General features: G+C 40.1%; 1 protein-coding gene across 1 annotated transcript in view; it reads right to left on the minus strand.

The window, feature by feature from the left end:
• Positions 1-25,207, minus strand: part of Prkg2 (protein kinase cGMP-dependent 2) — a 109,095-nt gene that overhangs the window by 60,089 nt on the left and 23,799 nt on the right. Inside the window, exons 3-5 of the mRNA XM_021162709.1 lie at positions 7,814-7,980; positions 4,994-5,107; positions 2,792-2,897 (exon numbers count right to left, since the gene is read on the minus strand). Of these exons, the coding sequence (XP_021018368.1) occupies positions 2,792-2,897; positions 4,994-5,107; positions 7,814-7,980 (387 nt within the window). The remainder of the gene's footprint in view (positions 1-2,791; positions 2,898-4,993; positions 5,108-7,813; positions 7,981-25,207) is intronic.

The following is a 25,207-nucleotide window of genomic DNA, read 5'->3' on the forward strand; positions in this document are numbered from 1 at the left end:
CTAGCGAGCATATAAATAAACGCATGGTGATGGGTAAGGAACTAATGGGATGAAAAAATGCCCCCATTCTTACAAGTTCAAAGTGGGTTAAATCAAACCCGAAACCTGAAGAATACCTATGGAACAGTCACTAAACTTCCAAATGCAGGGGGAGAGGAGAAGAACAGACATCTGTGATGACATCAGAGCCCACAGGTACTGTGGGAACATCTCTAACTTCACTTATTATAATAATGATAATGTTATTATTCCCTTACAATGAAACTTATTATTCATTCATTTAGATTTATTCTGATTGAACTATGTGTATAAAATTGTACCTCTTTATGAGGTTCTTTGCAATGTTTCTATATATGTATAAATATGCAATGTTTAGATATGGGTAAACATGTGTCCTCTAAGAATTTATCATTTTCTTATGGTAAAGGCATTCAGAACTCTCCCTCCCAGCGTTTGAAATATGCATTACATTGTTGCTGTGTATAATCATCTTATGGTGCAATATCACAACTTCTGACTCCCGTATGCCTCTAGCTTAGCACCTGCTGGTCAACCCTTTCCCATTGCTGTTGTAAGCATCTGGGAAGCACCGCTCTGCTCTCAAGGGCTACGCAAGGAACTCTCTCAGAGCCTACATCTGAGTACAATTATGCTGCACTTGTCTGTCTATGCCTGGCCCATTGCACTAAACAGAACATTCCCCACTTTGAGTCATGTCATCCCGAATAATGAGTTTTAATCTTTTTCTTTACGGTTAAACATTCTTCCATTATGTGTACCACATTTTCTTAATCCACTCATGGCTGATGGTCAATTAGATTGTATCCATTTCCTGGTTATTCTGCATGGTGCTGCAAAGAACATGGAGACACAGATGTCTCCTCCAACATACTGATTTCATTTCCTTTGGATGTATTTCCTATTGGGATTGTTAGCTTTATGAGGTTTTGTGATTTGCATGTATACCACAGCCCTTGTGTATCGCATTCCATATATAAAGAATCTATTATATATAATGAAACAAAGGAAAAAAAACTGGCATTACCCCAGAGTAGTGCCTCCCTGTTGAGATGGAAAACCAAAACAGAACAAACGTAGAACTCAATTTCCACAAACGTATGAAGGTTTTCCTTCTGGTCGGAACTGGGATCCATGAATAGAAAGCCTGTCGTCTCCTTTGGGAGTGGTGGATGAACAGATGAGGAGAAATCTCAGTTCATCTCCCCTCTCTGTGGACAGGGGTCGGGTTTACCTTGTTCACCACTGAATCCACAATGTTTGGTGTCCAGAAACAAATATTTGTTGCATGGATGAATGAAATAACAAAAAGAATGTTGGAGAAATACGTGCTGGGCTTCCTTAACTCAGGCAGAGCACACTGGGTTCCAAGGTTCATGACTCTGTAGAATGGTTTGTGTTTTATCTCAGTCAACTACATCCTGTGGCCACTGGTTTATTCCTGTACTTTTTTTTTATCTCATCCCTCAGTGTGGCTTATTTACTTTAAATGCTGATCTGTGACATTCAGCTGCAGAAATTTGAGGCCACCTATATTTAGGTATATCCTACCACATGACAGCTAAGGTACATGATACCTAGAAGAGACACACCTGCTTCTCATTATTGCAACCCTTTGTCAGGAGTCATTATTGTCTCTACGATGGTATGTCAAGGAGATGTTCTCTAAGAACCAGCACACTGGCTGTGTTCTGCTGATTGCCAATGTGTTCATGCCTATGACTCCCAACTGGGCGCTAGGTGTGGATGGCCCTAACACAACTGGCCTTGCAGGCTGGCTATGGAAGGTCACACTACTAGACTGTACTTAGGAAAAACTGGAAGCTTACTTTTGGAAGTCACATGATGCATAATTATTGATACACCTATCCTACGTACATTTTATCACATGCTGTGTCCCAAATCCAGAGGCTGTCAAAAGTCTCAGATGCAAAACTACTGAACATGGAAAGTGTGCTCTCTCAAAAACGCTTATCTCCTTAAGCTTGCTTTTGAAATCATACAGACATGTGTTTCCCTGTAAATCAACTCATGATGCCACGGTACAGGGCATTTTGTAAACAAAATCAACTGTCCTGGTACCCGTGTCAATGCGGCAACTTAGTAACGGGGATTTTAAAGCTACTACAAATAATGATTACTTAGAAGGTAGTGTGCCTTTGCCAATGACAAAAGTAATGTCACCTGTAGAGCAAGGAGAGTAAGATAAATTAATCCTAATGTTCCAAGTGGGGCTGTTGAAACAGCTCAGGGTACAAAGTACTCTGAAGGCTGGACTGATCACCTGGGTTGGATTCCAAGGATCCATATGCCTGGAAGTGATCCTCTGACTTGTACACGTGATGTGGCACACATGTGAGTGTGTGTGCATGCAATCAATCAATCAATCAATACATTTTAAAATGTAACAAAAATAACTAAAACTAGTATTAGAAAAATTAACTTTTTGATATACTTTCTAAGATCATAAATGCTTTTTCAAAGCCCAGTGAACAAACTTGGGTGAATTTTTTGGGTGTTTTTGCATATTTTTTATGCTATGGCCCTTTCAATACTAAAGTAAAAAGAATAGCAAGAAAATAATTCAGCATACAAGCTAATAGGAAGGAAATACAATTTTTAGTGTCTGCTGCCATTTATAGCAAATTTTCTCCTTGCTTTAACACTGTAGAAACTGCTTAAGTGGGGGAAAACATTAAGGAAATCGTTACTGTGGTCAAATTCAACCTGTGTACCAACTGCTGCACTTCATCCACCAAATGCATACTCTTACCTTCTGAGGAAGTTTCTGTACTCCTCATCCCGGGCTTGGGCTGTTCTCCTCATAATGTTCTGGAAAACCTCTCTATCGAGGGCCCAAGTTTTAACATTGGTAATCGCTTTAGAAAATTCAAGGAAACAATACAACAGTGTTTAGTACCAGACAAAGAAAACATTCCAAAATGTTAGTCAGTGAGTATTTACTTATTGGAAATGTATTGTTTAAAACCACAAATGGAAGGAAATAATGAGATTGTGGGTGGTTTCCTATCACGTCAGCTCCAAAGTCTACCAGGATTTGCAGTAGGTAGGAGATTTTTTTTTTCTGATTATGTTTTAGGTAGGATGATATTCAAGTAGCAGGTTTGCATTTTCTAATTGTGCACTGAATCCGCCACATAGCACCAGGTGTGTTCTTGAATCATGCCAGCCAGCCTGCAACTGATTCAACACTAAAGAGTTCATAAACAAGTGACTGGAAGCTAAAAGTCTCTGTGTGCATGTGTATGAATGTGTATCTTTCTATGATGCTTAGAAACCACTGCCTAAGAACTAATATCTTCTAAGAATCTCTACAGTTACTTTTGTATAGAGTGCACACAAATGATTTTTAAAGATAGAAGAAAATTTGGGGGCAAACATTTTTATATGGGAGACTTTAAAAGCAAACATAATATCCAAACTGACAGGGAACAGAAGAAACTTCTTGGGAAAAAGAAAAAGATGTTTAGATACACTATGGTTGAAGATTTAGAAACAGGTTGCAGAAATGACTCTGTGGTTAAGAACACTTGTTGTTCTTGCAAGGGACCCAGGTTTGATTCCCACTACCTACATGGTAGCACACAACCATCCATAACCCCAGTTACAGGAGACTGCACATAGAGCACATACCTGCATGCAGAGAAAACATTCATACACATAAAGCAAAATAAGTAAATATAAAAATTCAAAAATAAAAGAATTAAAATGATTTTTTAAACAAAATAAAAAGAATAACATGAAACTATAGTTCACCAAACTTCAGAGTAAAATGAAAATCAGTCACTCAATATTCTTGTTTAAAAAATGAACCCTAGTTTGGTTATTCTTCAGGTTTGAAGATGAACCTCACAATCTACATTTTTATTCAATACTTCTGTGGTCTTAATCCTTAAAACCTTGTGTACCCCATTCCTAATGCTGAGACACAGCACATCTAAGCAGACTGAAGGTCTACTTCAAGGGTACTATAGAAAAAAATGGGAATCTTTAAGAGGAGAGATTTAAATATCATTCAAGGAAGCATTTCTCAAGAACACACCCATGCTCATATTTATATTATTGCTTTCCTTAATATCTCTAGTTTATAAAAACTTTTTTTGTTTGTTTTGTTTTTCAAGAGGGTGTCTCTGTGTAGCCCTGGCTGTCCTGGAACTCACTCTGTAGACCAGGCTGGCCTCGAACTCAGAAATTCGCCTGCCTCTGCCTCCCAAGTGCTGGGATTAAAGGCATGTGCCACCATGCCCAGTTAGTTTATAAAATATTAATAAACCCCAAAGCAAACATCCTAAAAGGGTCAAAGGCAATGGGCTACATAATAAAAGGTAAAGTGGCAACTGAACAAATATGGAAGCATTGAACTTCATACCACACCTCATACACGGGTATCTGAAAACTTACATTTTTCTTTTCTGATGCATATACATGTGTGTGCTTGTGTGTTTACATGGGTACACAAGCTTCTGTGCAGGGGCATGTGTGGACACACATACAGATGCCTATACATGTATAAGTGTGCATGTGCATTTGTGTGTTTGCAAGGCCAGAAGACGGCTTTAGGTGTCATCCTCAATAGTGCCACCTACCTCCTCTGAGTCAGGTCTCTTACTGCCCTGATGCTCATCAATTAGGCTAGACTGTTGAGCCATGAAGCTCAGGCATCTCCCTCCAGCACTGGCTCTTGCCCTGGTACTTCACATAGATTCTAGGGATGGACCTCTGGTCCTTACAATGGCAAGTCAAGTGTTTTCCCTTCTGAGCTATCCCTAGCCTAGGAAAAGTTCTTCAGAGCTTGAATCATTTCTATCAAAGCTCCCATATAAATCGTTTTGTGGGAACCGCATTTCTATCAACAAGAGTTTATGGGGCAAAATGAGAGACAAAGTACTGCAAGCTCGGCTCTGGAGCCAACCTTAGATGCAGTGGTGATTCTTAGCAGCTTCTCTCCTCTTACCTTTCACAGAGGCAGTCCGAGTACAGTTGTACAAAATAGCCAGTTCCCCAAACGTGGTCCACATTGGGATGGATGATAGCAACTTCTCTCCCTGGAACACCTCAAGTCTACCCTCTATCAAACAGAATTTGAGAAGAGCACAAATCATCAAAATATACCTAGGTTCCATAAAGAAGAAGAAAAGAACCAGAAAGCATGCACAGCACAACATACAGTTAGCTCACTTAGGAATCTAATTATACTAGGGTGGTTAAAAGATCAGACCCGAAACCAAATCTGCCAATTACTGACCTTGAGGAGGTCATCATGGATGATGGGGAGAGTCATAGGTATTTTGTGCATTTACTATGAGAATTAAGTCAATTAATACAGGTAGGGAGCTTGGAACAACAGCTAGCAGCGGCTAGATGTTATGTAAACTTTTACAACAGTCAGTATGCCCTATGGAAAAAATAATGTAGCATGGGAAAACATTTCTCCCAACAATCAGAGTGTGTCTTGAAAACACTGCATAGCTCTTGCCATGAGGGAAGGAAGATTGGTCAGAGCCATGATGCCTGGCTGTTGAGTCAAGTCACCTAGTTCTCCATCTGGGTTGCATTAGTTATTGGTTGTGTAACCTTGGAAAAGTGACTTCACGGTCCTTAGCTGCTGAACCCCTCATCCTGGTGCATTCCTATACATCTATATCTACTCAAAGCTGAGGTGGAGAAAACAGACTGCCAAGCAAACGGCCTACAGTTGTTTTGCCCTGGAAACCATTTCTTGTTTCTTCAAGCAAAACCTCATCTAAAACGTCTACCATTTGAAAGGAAGAAATCTAGGGGGGTGGGGGGAAGCAATGGCAGTCTTTCTTTGTCCTGTTCCCAAAGCTTGCATCATTATGCCATCCTGTGTCATCCACTTATTTTAGCAAATCTGATATGAGAATCGACATGATGCCAAGAACCATTACAGGTTCCAAGCCAGAGAAGCAAAGATGTTTACTGGATTAGAATTATATTCTAACAAGAACAACAACAACAACAACAACAACAAATCTGTTTCTTTTGGTTCTAAATTCCACAGATGACACATACAGTTTAATAATTTCTTATTACAGCCAATTCCAGCTCCATCGAAACCACTTGGGGCTGATATCCCAGATCCTAATACACATCCAGGTTCTTTTCCTAATTGGTTCTGGCTCATAAGATTTGAGTCATACTGCAGAATTATATGGAATACCAAGAGTTTAAGCTAACTCTGTAGTATTTGCTATTCAGGCTGAATCTTATAAAGGGGAGAATTCTAATTATCAAATTAATTTGCTCAGGCAGATAATTAAGCCAGGCAACTCAGTCCTTAGATGCCATGGTAATTAATTCAAATAAGAAAGCCTTCAGTCTTCACTTCCGTATCTGCTGTGTGCCTGATCTCAACAGCTGTGGTATTGCTGACTCCTGTCTAACCTCTTCTTTCCACGAGCCTTTCATCAGAGTCACTCGCAAGGGACACCATGCAGCTGGCATGCATTTCTTGTGCTCTCATAGCAGGTTCCATAAATATTTGTTGACTTAATGACCTGTCTTCTCCTGCCAAAATGCTCTCGTGATGCTAAAATAGATGTGAAATGGCCAAGAAAAAAAGTTGTAAGAAGAAAGTATTACTGTGGGTCACCCATCCCTGTAAAAATCGAAGGCTGGCTAAATTAAGACTATAACTCACTACAAGGGTAGAATAATCACTCTGGCATGACAGAATCATTTTGAAGTTACCTTTAAAGATTATATAACAAATGATGCACAAATAACTTTTAAAACTGATAGGCTTTTAGGATCAATATATGAAAGACCAATCCTTGGAGTGTTATAAACAGGAAAATACAAGCACATTAGTTTGCTTAGATAGGCAACTTCTAAGGCTGCAGGAAACAGGAAAAGTAATATTGTTTGATTGCTTAGATTATTGGGAACCACAATGTAAAATAGAAGTTCACAGCATCAATCAGGATGCCATGCTACCTGGGTAAGGAAGTTTAATTTTCTTTCCTCAGACTCAGAAAGTTGAAGCAATTCAGAATTTTACGTAACATTCAATGACCTCATTCCCTATCCAGGTAATTTCTTGTGTCTCTTTATATTTAAAAGTTATCAATCATTTAAGATTCATCAATTGCTCCTTTACTGTCTCCCATCCATGTGTGTTCCTGTGATCACAAAGCATAAGAAACAAAATGGCTGTACTCACAACAGTTTAATAGGTAGGGCATTTGATTTGATATTTTTTTTGGTAGAAAGAAACTAAAATCATCCTTTGAAACCATTGGTCTACAATCAAAGCGATTTCCAAAACCACAAAAATGAACTCTCCTTGGTAGCAATGTCAAAAATGTCAACACAAATAGCTACATTTCCAACAAAAACTTTTCAATAAGCAGCATTCTGACTAAAAGTGTGGAGCGTTGAATCTGGTTTCCTGCCTGTATTTTCCACTTTCCATTTCTGAGCAGTGAGGCCTTGGGTAAGTGATTTAACCTCCGTTGGATGGGATGGATTCCACTGATAACACGAAATGAACTGCACTTGACGCTACAGGACAGGTAAGAGATGAAATGAGACCTCTCTATCAAGCGCTCAGTGGGAGACAAGACACACAGCACACTCCAGGGGCATCAACCACTGCCCTGACCGCATCGTCAATGTCCTTGCCACACATAGTCAATCTGTTTATTTTCTACAAACAGAGCAACTTGGCTTTGTTTTTAAAACGTTTGCAAAACAGCCCAAAGAAACAAAAACATTTCATAGGGGAACTCGAAAATAAACCTGTGAAACTCACCAGCCAGCACAAAGATATGGTTTCCAGGTTCCCCCTGCTTAATGATGTAACTGCCCTGTTGATAGTTTCTCCCGTACATGCATTCCACCATGTCTTTGATCTGCTGGGGATCCAATCTCTTCAGAAACTGGTTCTTATTCAGGGCATCTGTGATGAGCTTTTTCTCACTGTTGTACAATAACAGAAAAGGAATGGCCGTTACTGCTAGAGGAGAGCATGGAAAATTCACTTCCTTCCATGATTTGATATGAATATCTTCAGAGCTATATGCTTATATATTTTTCAAGGACAGATTTGTTTCTTGGTTTCACCTAAAACTTCACCAATATATTATGTGTCAAACTCTTAAAAATATCTTGAATATTTTCCTGGTAGTCATGACACCAATTTAATTATCATTTGTAATCCCATCTCTTAATGGAAAATTCCCAGGCCATTCAATTGTCAGATGGAAGCAAATCTGGGAAGCAGGAAGAAATCCTATTTGTGAGATTACAAATCCCTTCATTGATGCATGTATTCATCCCTCCATGGATGTGCTTATGCACAGGCAGTATCAGTGACAGTGTTCTTTTATATCCTATTTAGTTCTATATTCTTTAAGATAGCTACTATCCCCATGTTTACGAAGAAGGAGAATAAAAGGGAGGAAGAAATTTACTCTTCCTAGACTTTATATCTGAGTCTGTAAATCTGCCATCTATGATACTTCGGTTCCATCTCATTTGCCTTCCGAGGACGAAAGCTGGCTCCTTAGGTTTGATTGACATGGCTTGGGAGGGGTGGTGGAAGTCAGGGTTTGTCCGAGGTTGTTTTTCTAGGCATGACTAGACTGGACAAAAACTTTGTTTCCAATGCAACACACTTTTCACTGCTCAAATTAAAGTCTTGCTTATTGACGGTTCTAGAATCCTCTGCCTTCTGTTAGCAAAAGGAGGCAGCTCAAAATAGTTACTCAATTGCCATGTGTTTCAAATGTTCTCATTAACATACTCTCTTCGATGTTACAAAGTATTGAGCTGGGGGAAAAGATGTGGGAATTTTTACATACTCCATTTGCTGTCTGTGATTTTTAATGGCCTTTTATTCCCCTGCAACGTTCATTCAAATGCCTTTCAACAGTAGTTTATTTCTATAAGGAAATGAGTAGCCTTTTCCTCGACAAATAGTTCTCAAATACAGGCTAAAGACTTCCTAAAATGAGTAACTTCCCTCGTGACCTCATCAAATCATTAAGCCATGGAAAGGAAGCAGACGAGCTCCTTGGTAGGAACCCCTTCCTCCTTAAAGCGTCTTCTCTATCCTCAGAGCCATCCACACCCTCTGGCCACCTGAAGAACTCTTTCATCTAAACTGCCACAGAATTTTGTTAATTCTGTTGTAAGTATAAAGCTGCCTTTATTTGTCACAAATACAAGTGTCATGCAGCTACAATAAAGTATAAAGCATTCAAGCAAACACTCATCCAGATCCAAGCTCTATGCATTTTGTTGACTTGTCTACAGTTAGAATAGTTGTGCTGAAGCCAGAGCTTCACTTAGGGTTCCATACCTTCAGTAGCATTATGTCTCTGTGCACTTACCCAGAATGAAAACCCATGTCAGGGTTCAAACTAGAAAAACAATTAGCTTGGTGGCCTCTTCCATGGCTCCTGTGTCCCTTATCTGCACACTATCATTCCTCAACGACTACCCTTTTCAGCTTTTCCTTATAAGTGCTTCACTATAGCTATACATACATTTGCTTATATACACACATGCACACATTATAGGCAGATCCACTAATGACTGAGTATACGTAGGTCATTTTTCTTTTAGAGATTGGGTGAGCGTGCTTAACGTTCTATGTCATGTCCTTCCATTTCCTACTAAGTTTGCTATTTCATCTTTCTTTAAAGCTAAAGAATATTCTAATATATAGTTTCTGTATATTGTATGTTACTATGATAATATGACATATGTATATACATACTAAATTCCCATCCATTCATTTATTAGCGAGTATCAAGATGTGTTGATTCTCTTCACAAAAGAATTACTGTTGTCTTTTTTTACTTTTGATTTCAAAGATGTCATCATAGCATAAGAACAATGTATAGTTCTGGACTGTGAAGTTAAAAGCTTCTTTACTGAGGTTTAAGCTGCTCGGGCCGTTTCCTTTCAGATCACCCTGTACTGTGTTATGAAATTAATCTTGCTAGGAAAAAAATGATTTGATGTTTCACTTTGGTCCAGATTCTCCTCTGTCCACTAAAATGCATAAATAAATGTGCTCATAAATTATCCCTCAGCTAACATATACTGAGGGCATGCTTTTGCTAGGCAAAGGTGTTGGTTAAGTACAAGATATGAAAACTCTGCAGAAACTCCAGCACCAATGGGCTTCCTATGCATGTATAGATTTCCCGTTTGTGTTTCCTTGGTACCCACACACCCCAGGTCCCCGACATGTTTTCTTTCTGAGTTTAACCAACTTTGGAAGTTCACAAACCAAAACTTAAAAGTTCAAAAAAGTCTACCAGTAAACAAATACGTTAAAGCGGTAGTACAAAAAACATTTGAATGTATTTCTCTGTATACTGACTTCTGTTAACATTCTATAAAAATGCTGTGAAATACCCGCTGTCAATAAAGGAAAATCAGTATTTTAAAATATACTGCTCCTCATTTTTTTAACAACATCCATCTTTTCTTGAACAAATCCTTTTATGAAATAAGTCAGTATTATTGTCTCATATTTCTGTCAGCTTTGCCTTAAAGAGCAGAACAAATTTTCTCCAACTTGGCTCAGTTTCTTCTCAATCTACATCTTATCCATCAGTAGTCACACAGTTCACACACATCTTCCTTCCTACTCCCAGGATACTTGTATTCATACAAACTATATGGGACATTTTTTTTTCAAACACTTAAATAGGACACATATAGCAGCCATTAAGAATACAAATAGCTTGGTCTTCATGTGGGTCCTGAACACCCCAAAAGCTGTTGCCTATACATGGGATATGTTCTACTAGCTGGGCTGCCTTGTCTGCCTCAGTGGGATAGAAAGCACCCAGCCTCCCAGAGACTGAGGTACCCAGGGGGCTCGGAGGAGTAGGGGAGGGACCAGGGGAGGGGGAAAGATTTGGGGGGAGATGACCAGGAGGGAGGAAGGAAGTGGGATATAAAGGGAATAAGTAAAAAATTAAATTGAATTAAATAATAAAAAATGCAAACAGAATATGGAGAGATGGTTCAGTTGGTAATCTATTTATTGTGCAAAACATACAGTTCTGAGTTTAGATCCTACCAACCATGGAAAACCCAGGTGGGTTAGCATGTGTCCTTAACAATAGTACTGGGATAAAGATAGGCAGAGCAGACCTAACCCAATGAATGGATAAGCTCCAGTTTCAGGAGAGACTCTTTGTCTAAATGAACAAATAATAAAAATGGAGAGCAACCGAGGAGGCCACCTCACACTAACGTCTGAATTCAGCTCATATCTGCACATACAAACACAAGCACACACCAACACCACACACACTCACGGATACAAACTTTTCCAATTCAGTGTTCAACGATGGTAGACCCCACTGATCATCAGCACAACGTTCTTTATTCCCACAAAGAATGAACAAAAGTGTGACAGGTGATTATGACAGACAGACAGACAGACAGACAGACGATAGATTCAGCTATTGAGAGTAGCAGAGATATCTTAACAGAGCAGAGGCTCCATAGGATGAGCCTCAGCTATGTTCTAAGCTTCCCATCTACCATGAGGTGGGAAACTTTGCTGCACCACAAACCCACCCCACCCCCATTATGTTTTATCTCACTGACTATCCGGAAGACACCGAGTCAGCTGGGCACTGACCGAAACTCCTCACACACTGAACAAAATCAGCTTTTTCTCCTCTAATCTGTTTATTTCATGTGTTTTTGTCATAGACACAGAAACTCAACGCATTAGTCTAGTTTCTATTGCTTCGATAAAACACCATGACCAAAATCTACCTGTGGAGGAAAGGGTTTGTTCTCTGTATAGCTTGTAGTCCATCATTCAAGGTTAGTCAGGGAAAAAGCTCAAGGCAGGAACACGGGGGCAGAAATGGCTGTAGTAACCATGGACGGTGTTGCTTATAGGCTTTTCCCCATGGCTTGCTCAGCCTGCTTTCTCTTAGAACCCACGACCATCTGCTCAGGGGTGGCACAGCTCACAGTGAGCCAGACCCCCTAAAACCAATCACTAATTAAGAAAACACACCACAAGCTTGCCTATAGACCAATTTGCTTGCAGCATCTTCTCAGATGAGATTCCCTCTTCCCAATGGCTCTAGCTTGTGTCTGACTGACATAAAACTGGCCAGCACAATCAACTACAACACTCATATTCGATACGATCATTAGGTCAATTAAAAGACATCAAGCCACAGAAAAGATGCACTAGAAACCCCAGGCCAAATACAATTAAAATTATGTCTAGGCTGTGAGATAGATAAAAGTGGATAAAAGCGCTGACTTTAATTCTTAGAACCCAACATGGAAGCAGAGAACTGACCCCTGAATGCTGTCATCTGATTTGCACATCAAGCTAAGGCGTATACCCATATTCATATACATCCCCCCACACACACTTAAAATAATAATAACAACAATAGATTTTAAATTAAAATTATATCTAGGCCCATCAAAGTTGAATTTCTGAAAATAAAATACAATCAGAAGAGAGGGGAACAAAAAGCAGCCAGACATAAGAGACTCGTAACCTTCAAATGACCAACAACAGGACTAATTTACTCTTCAGCAGAAATAATGAAAGTCAGAGCACAATAGAAAGTCTCCAAATGCCCCACAGAGCCCATTCAGCCTCGTTGTCCTGAAAACAGCTTTTAAGAGTGAAAGCAAAATGAACACATTTTGAAAATATTTCCCCACTGGCAACAGACAGGTAATAGCGGACAGCTCAGATGCGAGGGATGTGAGCCCCGACGAGAACCAGCAAATGTTACAGAGAAAGAGCTGCAGAGGAGGCAAACATGCAGGTGACCAAAGGAAGGCTGTCTTTATAAAAGAGTGATACCTTGGGCAGCATAAAATGCATAACAAATAAATAAAAGAGACAAGCAAGACATGAAGAAGACAGACAGAGAACAAGTGGAGTTAGCACAATGCAAGGTCCAGAAATTAATAAAACTGTAATGTGGAGCTTTCATAAATAATTTAGAGCACTTGTTACAAGATTAATCAGAGAACATTCAAATAAAATGCAAAAATAATGTAATAAAATATATAGTTAATCAGCAAAAGGAAGCGACAAGATGAGATAGCAGGTTAACACATGGTAACATATTAGGTTTAAATCAATGGTTGCATAATGGCATTAGGTACTGGTGTAGCAAATATTTCAGTGAAAAGACAGAGTTGTGAAACTGATAGCAAAACAACACCACCATGCATGTCATGCACACAACAGATGCTTCATGGTGATGGACTAGGGAATGGGAAGCTATGTGATATGCTGGTGCCAGCTAAAGAGAATCCGTGCCGTTTCCTGATCAGGGATCAGTCAATATGCTAAAGAGACATGCACTTAGGAAGACTGTATCAACGTGTGTAAAATGGCAACAACATTCAAAACAGAGGTTGACAAAACTCCCACAATAACATCTGGATATTTTAACACACATCTCTCAAAATAAACTGAGCAGACAGTAGTTGGAAGCCATATCTAAACCATTGGTTATCAAAGTTTGCTTAAGCTCTAGAGTCATTGATATTCTAAGTCTAATTCACACTCGACACCTTTTTAAGGGCACACCACCCTTCATGAAGATTGATCACATGCTAAACCATGGGGGGAGGGGGAAGCATAAAGCGTCCACACATTTCAAAAGACTGAAGTGACAGCATCTCTTCTTCAGATCCCATAGACTACACAGAAATTAAAACCCAAAAAGCCACATAATCCTCACATGTGTGAGACTTGAGCAATACAGTTTAAATATGCCACTGATACTCTGTTAGATCATAAGGAATTTTAGTTAAAATGGTGCATAGATAGAAACCTTTAGATTTAAGTAGGTATGAAATAGAAAAGAATAGAGATTATAAATGAGTTGTCTCTACCTCAAAGAAACTCCTACAAGGGCCATGATGCCTGACTGCAATGCCAGTGCTCAGGAAGCTGAGGCAGAAGGACATCCATCCAAACAGGTTGGTATTACAAAGTGAGACCCCCTAATGTTTGCACACACACAACCCATAGAAAGGAGAAAAGAGGAAAGAAAAGCAAGTTGACAGAGGTGGGGGGAGAAGAGGAAGAGGGAGGCAGAGGGAGAGGGAGGGAGGGAAGAAGAAGGGGCTATCCAGTGATAGCCAACAAGCCAATAAGAACATCTGTTATTAGCCTAATGAGCAGGTGAAGTGGTTAAGTTCCTGGCAAGATGGCCGCCACAGGGGAAACATAGCTAATCCAGCAAACGAGAGCCATCCCTTCCTGCCCTGCAGGCGTGAGAAAACGCATTGAATGCTATGCAGATGCACCTGGAAACATCACGTGAAATCATTTTTAAAATCCCTAAAGTATGACACAACCAGAGATAGAAAATTCAATAAGAAAGAAACGGAATGCAAAATTAAAACCTACCTCCTCAAAATTCTTGATTTCAATAAATACCATTAAAATTCTCAGATATTTGAAGAAAGAGTAACAGTATCTCACATTTTCCCCCCAGAAAATAACAAAGAGATATTTTACACAACTCGTTTTAGGACCATAGAGTCTGATGTAAAAAATAATATTAATAACCCAAGGGGAAAAAGATAATTATTTTTAAAACCACAAATGTGAAAAAGTAAAACAAAGTATGTCCAATAAATATTGAGGTTGAAAAGTAATGACTGTAGCCAGTGTAGTGGCAGTGCCAGCAATCTCAACACTCAAGGACTGAGTCAGAAGGCAGCTCAGAGGCCAGCCAGAGCTACAGAGGAGACTCTGTCTCTAGAAAATTAAAGCAATTAGGCACGTAAAAGGAACAAAGAGGCAAAAAAATATACCAAATCTAATTAGATTTCCAAAAGCATTGATAAAATTAAACACCTGTAATTACTTTTAAATTTAAAACTGCTCTCAGCAAACCAAGAATGGACAGGGAACTTGAACGTATTGATAAGCAAAGCCAGAAAACAGGTGAGTAAGCTGAGGGGACTGGAAGCATCCTTCTAACAACAGGAAACATTGCATTAGACGGTGGAGCTCTGGGAGGTTGCTTCAAATGTCAGGAAACACTGGATTAGACAGTGGGGGTGGAAAGGCTCCACATTTCAGTCAGCAATGTGACACTAGAGTCTAACGGGAACTGGACATTTGAGTAAATTTTTTAAGGCCCTTAAGAAAGATAAACAAGGGCTGGAAAGATAGCTCAGAGAGTTGGTTAAAAGCACTGACTGCTCTTCCAGAGGTCCCGAGTTCAATTCCCAGAAACCACATGGTGACTCACAACCATCTATAATGGGATCCGATGTCCTCTTCTGGTATGTCTGAAGATAGCTACAGTGTACTCACATACATAAAACAAACAAATTATTCTTTTTTAAAATGGTAAACAGAAGGAGAACATCGAAGATGTAGACATAGTAGCAGAAGAAAATGTCACTCATTCCAAAAGTCATGACTGTGGTCATGAAAAAATGATGAAAACTCCTCAAAATTAGCAAAGCTCTCAACAATCTCTAACTTCATACCAAACCAAAGTATAAATTCAATTATATTCCTATATTTTATGAATATTCAAACGATCAAATAAATATTGTAAGTGGCATCATTGAAGACAGAACTTAAATCATCCGCTAGTAGAAGTGTATCTAACATAGACAGTTCCTCCACACAGGAAACTACTACATATTATTAAGAGACAGAGAAGAACATTGGGCCTAGAGAAGCAGTAGGCTAACTACAGATCTCCTCCGTCCTTGCTTCCAAACCCAATTCCCCAGTCACCTCCAGCCCAGGAGCAGACCAGCTACTGCAGCCTCCCCTCTTTCTCCACCCCATCTCCTGGGCCCATCACACAGACCTTTCCCTCCAAACGTGCTTCTCCCAACTCATTGCCTCACGGAAGCCCCTCAATCTAGCAAGCATTCCCCGGGAACCCACCAGTCAAACCTGCCTCAAGCAAGTTGACCAGAGAAGCGGAGAGGCAAGCTTCAGACCCTTCCTCTCCTCCATGTCTAGTCCCTCAGCATCAGCCCAGCTCTGCAGCAGACCACCTGCTGTGATCGCCCCTAACTCTCTGCTCAGATTCACGAGGGACCAAACAGATTCTGGTGCAATATTCTCCTGTGGACCTACCCAGATTCCCCACCCCACCCCCAGCCAATCTCCATCACCATAATACCTAAAAACACATTTTTTCCAGACCCTTAGTGGCCACACCCATTAGCATCCCAGAAGACTTCCCATACCAGGCAACACACAACCAACAAACCCTCCTAAGAATCAGCGAGGAAATAGAAACCAAGGCACAGAGCACCCACTCAACAAAGAACAGATATCAGCACCTAGAATCACAGTCATCCCAAACCCAGATTCCTAGATGTTAGCATAAAAACACAATCAATCACAGCCAGGACAGTGTTGCTGCACTAGAGACCAGCAACCTACCGCAGTAGACACTAGGAATTGCAATATAGCTGAAGCACAGGACAAAAAAACTCTCAAATAGCTTTTATGGATGTGATAGAGGTTCTTAAAGACTAATGAATACATCCCAGAAAGAAATCTATGAAAACACCAAGAGTGGAAGAAAATGAATAAAATAGCTTAAGACCATAAAGTAGAAATCGAATAAAGAAACCCAAGCTGAGGGAAATCTAGAAATGAAAATGTCAGGAACTCGACCAGGAGCCTCAGAGGTGAGTATAACCAATTGAACACAAGAGTTAGAAGAAAGAATCTCAGGCATTGAAGACACAACTAAAAAATTGAATAACTCAACCAAAGAAAAGGTTAAATCTAAAACAAACAAACAAACAAACAAACAAAACCCTCACTTTACATCCAGGAAATCTGGGGCACTATGGAAAGACCAAATCGCACAATACCTAAAACAATCCTGAATAACAAAGAAGGGGCTGGTGGTGTCACCATCCCTAACCTTGAGTTTTACTACAGAGCTATAGTTTTAAAAAAAATGGTATTGGTTCAAAAACAGACATGTTGATCAATGGAATGGAACTGAAGATCCAGACATAGATCCACACACCCATGGACACCAGATTGTTTAATAAAGAAAGAGTCAGAAATACATGCTGGGACAAAAAGGTAGTATCTTGAACACATGGTGCTGATAAAACTGAATGGTTGCAAGTAGCTTCCAAACAGATCCATACTTATCACCTTGCACAGAACTTTACTCCAAATGGATCAAAGTCCTCAACATAAAACCAGATACGCTGAACCTGATAGAAGAGGAAGTGGAGAATACCCTGAAACTCACCGGCACAGGAGAAGACTCTGTTCCGAACAGGACCCTGATAGTGCAAGCACCAAGACCAACAATTAATAAAGGGACCTTGTGAAACTGAGAGTTTCTGCACAGCAAGGGACACTGTCATTTGGACAAAGCAGCTGCCTACAGAGTGGTAAAAGAGGTTAACCAGGAACACATCCAATAGAGGGCTAATATCGAAAGTATATCAAGAATGGGAAAAAAAAACCACCTGCACATCAAGAAAATGAATGATCCCATTGAAATATGGAGCACAAATCTAAAAAGAGAACTCTCAAAAGAGGAAACTCAGCTGGCTGAAAAACACTTAAAATGACCACCATCACCCTTAGCCATCAGGGAAACACCAATAAAAACCACTTTGAGATTTCATCTTATACCTGTTAGAATGTCTATGATCAAAAGAAGAAATGACAGCTCACGTTGGCGAGCATGTGAGGAACATTTATCTATTGCTGGCAGGAGTACAAACTTGTACAGCCACTATGGAAATGAACATGTTGTTCCTTAGAAAGATGGGAGCCAATCAACCTCAAGACCCAGTCATATCACTCTTGGGCATAAACCATAGAATGCTTCATTCTCCTGCAAGAACACTTGTTCAACCATGTTCACTGTGACTCTATTCATAATAGCCAGAAACGGGAAACAACCTAGATGTCCCACAGCAGAGAAACATGGATAAAGAAAATGTGTTACACTTACACCATGGAGTAATTATTCAGCTGTTAAAAAGATAACATCACAAAATTTGACCCACAAAGACAAAAGGGTATGTATTTGCTTATATGTGGATATTAGCTCTCAAGTCAATGATAACCAATCTGCAATACATAGAACCACAGAGGTAGGTATAGAGTATGAAAGCAGAAGTAGGGAGAATGGCTAGATTGTGTTAGGAAAGTGACACAAGTGGGAGAGAGACTATTGAGGGTGAACTGGGGTGGGGAGGACTGGAATGGGAGAGTCAGGTGGACAGGGAAGGACAGAGGACAGAGAAGACAATAAGGGAAGAGACAGCTAAAAGTCAGAGCCATGTGAGGGGTAGAAGCCTCCTGAAATATATACATGCATGAGGGTGATCAAATAAAGGGGGAGACAGTGCCCAACTGGACATTTCTCGTCACCAAATGAAGCATCTAGTACTGGGAATGGGTTATAACGAATTTGTTGTTCAAAGGGGTCCCATGGAAACCTCCAAACAGCACATGCTGTGGAGGAAGGGGAAACTGAAATCAGGATTTATTATATGAGAAAAATACCTATTTTTAATAAAGGCAAATAACCCAAAATATAAATTTCAATGAGACTGAAAGTGAAATTACAAAAATAAACACAAACCATATATATATATACACACATATATATATATATATACATATATATATACAATCATATAAATCACATAGCACTTATTTCACAGCATAATGTAAGATATGTATATAATAAAGGAAAATAATATATAGTTGTTTACTTCTATTTCTTCTAAGAAGGTTTGGGGCTTGAAAGCTAAGGAGGTAAATAAAGACATGATGAGATGGCTCAGTGGGTAAGAGCACCCGACTGCTCTTCCGAAGGTCCGGAGTTCAAATCCCAGCAACCACATGGTGGCTCACAACCATCCATAAGGAGATCTGACTCCCTCTTCTGGAGTGTCTGAAGACAGCTATAGTGTACTTACATATAATAAATAAATCTTTAAAAAAAATAGAATATTGAAACAATAAAAATAAAAAAGAATCTGCCATTGGAATCGAGAGCCACCTCGTGGCCCTGGCCGTGGAAGAAGTCATATTTGCACAGCCTGGTGCAGCATGCTTGACATTTATCTTGATTTCTGGCTCTGAGGTATGTTATCAATGATGTCATAATGCACATAAACACAGAGCCTGTTACATATTCCCATCTCCCAATGAATTCTAGAGAAGATGTTGCTCTTTTCAAGAAGAGGAAAGATAAATATTAAACATAGAGGAATATATGGAGGTTATTGATTTAGAAACTGAATTTTAAAATTATATTTTATTAAACGTGTGTGTCACCTATGTGGAGATCAGAGGACAATTCTATATAACCAGCTCTCTCCTAAATTTATGTGGGCTGCAGAGGTCAAATTCAAGTCAGTGGGCATTGGGCCAAGTGCTTCTATTCACTGATCTGTCTTGCTGATCCCTAAAATAAAGTGTTTAATTATGTCAAATATTTTCTAGTTGATAAAATTCTAATCATGTGTTTTATTTTTGAAAATTGGAAAGCTGATTCTAAAATTCGTATAATTATAAAAAGGCTAAACAATGGCCTCATAAAATTAAAGAGGATGAAACATTATGTTAATAATTACTATATGTCAAAATAACTAATATGTTAGTGGAATGAAGATGGACAAAATGACCTCTGGTATAAAATTCAAAGTCATGGAGTCAGCCTAGATGTGCGGAAATACATGATAACAGGTAATAGCTGTGAGACCGTGCTATGATGGGCCAAAACAGCATATCAGAAAATGCTCATCCGTTTTAACTGGGGAAGAAAATAACACTAAAGCCACAATGGAAGATTGAGTATACTCACCAGAAGGAGTAGGAGGAAATGGCTAATGTTGCCAATTACTGTGGAGAATGTGAGAAAGGTAATGATACCCTTACCCTTACCGTGAGTACCAGTTTGTTTAGCCACTTTGGAAAACTGGCTGTCTAAGCTAAATTTCAATTTAGAAATACTGTACTGCCAAGCTATTCGTTTCCCCATTCATATCCACCAGATGTCACACATTCATGCACTGAAAGACATGGCAGCAATCAATGTTCATATGCATTAAACAGCAGATGTCCAGTAGAGAGATGATAATTCTAAACCACCACTGTATATAACATAGATGAGTTTTGCTATATAAAGAAAACGTTCAGAGCTGGTAGAGTTGTGACCCATGGCTCCATTAGAGTAAGTTATAAAAACACGTAAAATTTATGGTAAGGGTAGTTATAGAGAGTAACTTTGAAATGGGTAGCAGATAAAGTTGGGAGATGAGGAAGGCTCTTCCTAGGCTCTCCTAATGGTCTATTCTCAAGTAACAGTTGATGGCTGCATTGGATATGTTCGCTTTATATTATTTATGTGCTTCAGTGAGAAATCAGCCTCTGTGTGTACTGTGAGGGTACACATATCTGGAAGCCAGAAATCAACTCCGAGTGCCTTCTCCAAGTTATTATATTTGTATATTTGGGGGCTGGGTTTCTCAGTAAGCCTAGAGCTTTCCAATTGGCTAAATTGGCTGGGAAGAAAGATCCTGGGGTCCTCCTGTCTCCACCTTCCAGTGTTGAGATTACAGGTGCACATTATTGCACCTGGGTTGTTCTTTGAGGACTAGGGATCTGAACTCATGCCCTCATGCTTCCAGGCAAGTACTTTAGTCACTAAACCATCTCTCCAGAACCAGCACCGCTTTCAAATTATTTTAAAATATATGTGACTCAGGAACTAGAAACCGCTCACTTCACAGCTCCGCTCTGCTATCTCCCAACATCACATCCTTGGAGCAGCTACTTAACCTTCTGAATTGTGGGCTCCTCAGCTGTGATTAGGGCACGGCACCCACGTCTGTCCCATGAGAATACTTTGCACATTTAGTCTGATAACACGGCAGCAAGACCTTGATGCATAGCAACATCAGCAGTTGGCAACGGGAGTAATTATAGCATGTTTTTCTGGAAACAAGGGTTCCGGAAACCACAGAAGCATTTCTAAGACGTTCTGCTCTGTCCAAAGTTCTCCCGGTGAACAGGATCTCAAACTCATACCCAGCTGAGGGGACCTCACAACCTTTCACAATCTGTTTATGGCACCAATCTATATAATCAACATTCTTCAAAGCAATAAACTCCTAGCTTCTAAGTTGGCTCAGGAATTCCATTTGTCAAAGTTCACCCACATTTCTCACTGCAGGGATCTCAGGCTGCCTTCTACATCCTGGATGTTAGAGCCCTTTGTTCTCAAGTCTGGTCAGACCCTCCTCGTGACCACGTTATCTAATGAGCTTCTTCTTTTTTTCTTTTTGTTTTTTTGTTTTTTCAAGACAGGGTTTCTCTGTATAGTCCTGGCTGTCCTGGAATTCACTTTGTAGACCAGGCTGGCCTCGAACTCAGAAATCCACCTGCCTCTGCCTCCCGAGTGCTGGGATTAAAGGCGTGCACCACCACTGCCTGGCTCTAACGAACTTCTTTAATCAAGGTTTGTGCAGTACCCCTGGTCTGCTCTCTTCCCACCCAGTATCAGCTCTATGTCCACATCCTACATTGTATGCCATTGTATTTCCCAGCTTGATTGCACAATCCAATAAGAAGCATACACAGGACACACTTGCTATGGGCACAAGATCTTGAAAGGGGATACCAGAGCTTGATTCTACGGTCTCCCATTTACAAACTCTGGAAACGTGGCATGTCACCTCGCCTCTTGGATTCTCTAAGCTGTAAAACAACAATGAGCACAGTCCACAGGTCATAGAATTTCTGAGAATTAAATTATTTAACAGCATGGTTCAATAAGAATAGTACATGGGACATAAAATATACTGCTCAGGAGTTAGCTATTACCTAGGTGAAGCAGCTGTTCTCACCACCAACGGAAAACTGAGACTGGCAACACTATACATCTTTACATAAATTCTGCCTATATTCACTCAGGAGAATCACATCAAAATGTCAGTTAAACTCCTAGTGGTTTAACCTCTCTGCTTGTGCAGTCTCATCACAGGGTGCACAGGGTTTCCACACCCACGGAAGCATTTGGTGTTCCCAACTATGCCATCCCACTTTATATACCCCACAGTCTATCCAGCTTGAGAACTTCTCTTAGGACTGGGTGTGGTGGTACACACCTTTAATTCCAGCACTCTGGAGGTAGAAACAGAAGATCAAGGAGTTCAAGGCCAGCCTAGGGTACATAGTGGGAACTTGTTTCAAAATAAACAAAATATCTCACTATTCCCTTCTTTCCTCATACCTTTCTCTTACAGCATAGTATTCACCACACATGGGGGAAATAATTTTAATTTCCCTAAAGAGACTGAGATCATCAAGACTATGGCTACATTTTCCTCCTACGACGTAACCTCTCAAAATGCACCTGGCACCTATTAGGAATCTAATGATCTTGAGAAAACTGGAAAATATTCAAATTTCTTCTCTGCTTAAGTATTATAGACATAAGGGCAAGAGTGGGTAAAAATGATTTAAGTCACTTAGTAAACAGATAACAGAACACAGAACACACATCTCTTTGTTTCCTAGTTTTGTATCAAAACCCCACACTTTTGATAGATACAACAACAAAAAGATACCTAATAAAGGTACATGTGTAGAAACTGATAAACCAGTATGGAAGGGACGAGGTCATCCCAGCAGTAACCAGAAAGGAGGCAGGACTTTCTCCTGTGCATCCTCTTACCTACTGACCATGTAATCAAGCATGATTCTAATTTAATCGCGTTGCCATTACTTCCTGCTCACGACAAACACTTCTCTGTCTCTTTCTCAGGTTTCTGCAGATAGCTTTTTCCCCACGAGTATCAAAGAACAGAGATTAATCATGAAATGTTGAAAACAACCAAAACTTACAAGAAGGCTCGCCTGACACACTTGATGATAAGCATGCATTTGATGGTGTGGCGAGGTAATTAGGTATAAATGGTAAACAGTTCTAAGTATCTAATTAGCACTGATCTTTGATCGTTCCGCTGATTATTTTGGAAGTCAGCAGGGGTGGGGGCACATCCTTGTAACATAGGGGTTCTCCAGTGCTAGCAGTAAGCAGTGTTTATAAATCTTATATCACAAGGTGAGCTCTCAGCTCAAAACAGTTTAATCAGGCTCTCCCAGGACTAGACCCAGATACCTTTAAAAATAATTCCCCAGGTGACTACAGCTATACTTAAGAACTATAGCTGTGGGCCAATGAGATGGCTTGGTGTGTGAGTTACTTGCACATATGTGCACACACTGAAAAATAATATAAAATCCTTCCTCTGAAGGGTTATACATGGGATGTCATCCTTCCTTCTATAGCTCTGCAACACCAGGAGGAAGGGGAAGATACACAAAACAACAAAAAGATACGTAACAAATGTATATGCTTTTCAAGCAAGCAATCATCAGCTTACACCGAGCAATCAATAACCGACTAATACAATGTTCACTATAGCACTGTGATGTATCATACTCTCTTTCATGTGATCACAAATAGATACAGAACGAGAACAGCCTTGTTCCCTTCTCCCTTCTCCCTCTTCCCAGCCCCCATCTGGAACTTGAAGCATGCCCTGACATTTGGGAGAACACTGTTAATCAGTCCCCGGACTCTGAATATTTCTTTATGTTGTGACAAAACCTACATTATATAAAATGTTCAGCTGAACTACTTGAATACACACAGTTCAGTAGCATTAAGTGCCCTCCCATTGTCTGTAACCATCACTCAACTGCTTCTAGCTCACACCCATTACACACTCAATCTCTCTGTCCTGGCCCTGGCTACATCGACTCTACTTTATAACTCTAATTTTTGATTACTTTGGATAGCTGGTAAGTGGGACTATATGACATTTTCCTTCTTGAGCCCGATTTGTTTCACTTACTATAATGTCTTAAAGGTTCACTGATGCTATAGCATGAGATATAACATCTTGTTAAGGTTGGAAAATATCCCATATGTGTGTATTCTATATGCTACATTCTGTTTCTATATACATCCAGTGATAAACATTAAGTGGTAGCCATCATTTGACTCTGGTGATGACAGGAACATAGAGGTATGACTCTGAACTTCTTACATGTGCCTTAAACACCCACATGGACATTTTGACCAGAGAGTCTCCCCTCAAAGAGGTAAGACTTCGGTGTGGCTTCTGCTTCACACCCTTACACAACACATTGCCATACAATGGAGGCAGGTCCAAGGACCTTTTCATCACCAACAAAACACACATTAGTGGAAGGCCACATCAGGGTTTTATGACCATATCTAAGCCAACTATAAAGAGACTCCCCAACTGCCACAAAGAAGTGCCTGTGGTGAGGAGGCCTGAGAGAGGCACACACTGCAGGGAACTCTCAAAAAGTCTAAGTTGCAGAGCTCAGCCCTCAGCTGAAACCAGTAAGAAATCTAGGACCTGGGTCCTGTACCCACAATGCACTTAATTCTACAACAGTTATATGAGCTTGGAAAAGAACCTACCTCTAAAACAGAGGTTCCTAACCTGTGGGTCATGACCCCCAAGGGGCTTGCATATCAGATATCCTGAATATCAGATATTTACATTACAACTCATAAGAGTAGAAATTATGGGCATAAATTAGCAACAAATAATTTCATTGTTGAGGTTGTAATTTCACTACATCAAGATAAAGGGTCAAAGCATTAAGACGGTTGAGAACCACTGGTCTAGAAGGTACTAGAAAAAAAAGCACATTGGCCTGAACCCTACTCTGCAGCCTTGTGACTTACACAAAGTGCCCTGGACTCCCAACCCAGAATTCTCTGAAGCAGCAAATACATGGTGTTTACATTGCAAATTGTGAGGTAATTTATTACGTGAATTTCTCTGAGTCCCTGTGTTGTGTTTATAAAAAGATAAAGGGGTGGGGGATATGTTTTATGGAGGTGTAGTCACGTATCAGGGAAGGGGAAGGGGATTCCTCTGCAGGCCCATGCTGAGGTATCCTTTTCCTCTGAGGGACCAGTCACTGACAGAGTAGTATAGAATAGAGTTTATTCAGGGCATGGGGAGGGGAGTCAGGAGGGTAGTAGAGGCAGAGAAAGAGAGAGAGTGAGAGAGTGAGAGAGCTAGAGGAGAGGACGGGAGGGGAGGAAGGGGAGGAGAGAAAAGGCAAGGCAAGGAGAGG

This window comes from Mus caroli, chromosome 5, assembly GCF_900094665.2.
Source record: "Mus caroli chromosome 5, CAROLI_EIJ_v1.1, whole genome shotgun sequence".
NCBI lineage: Eukaryota > Metazoa > Chordata > Mammalia > Rodentia > Muridae > Mus > Mus caroli.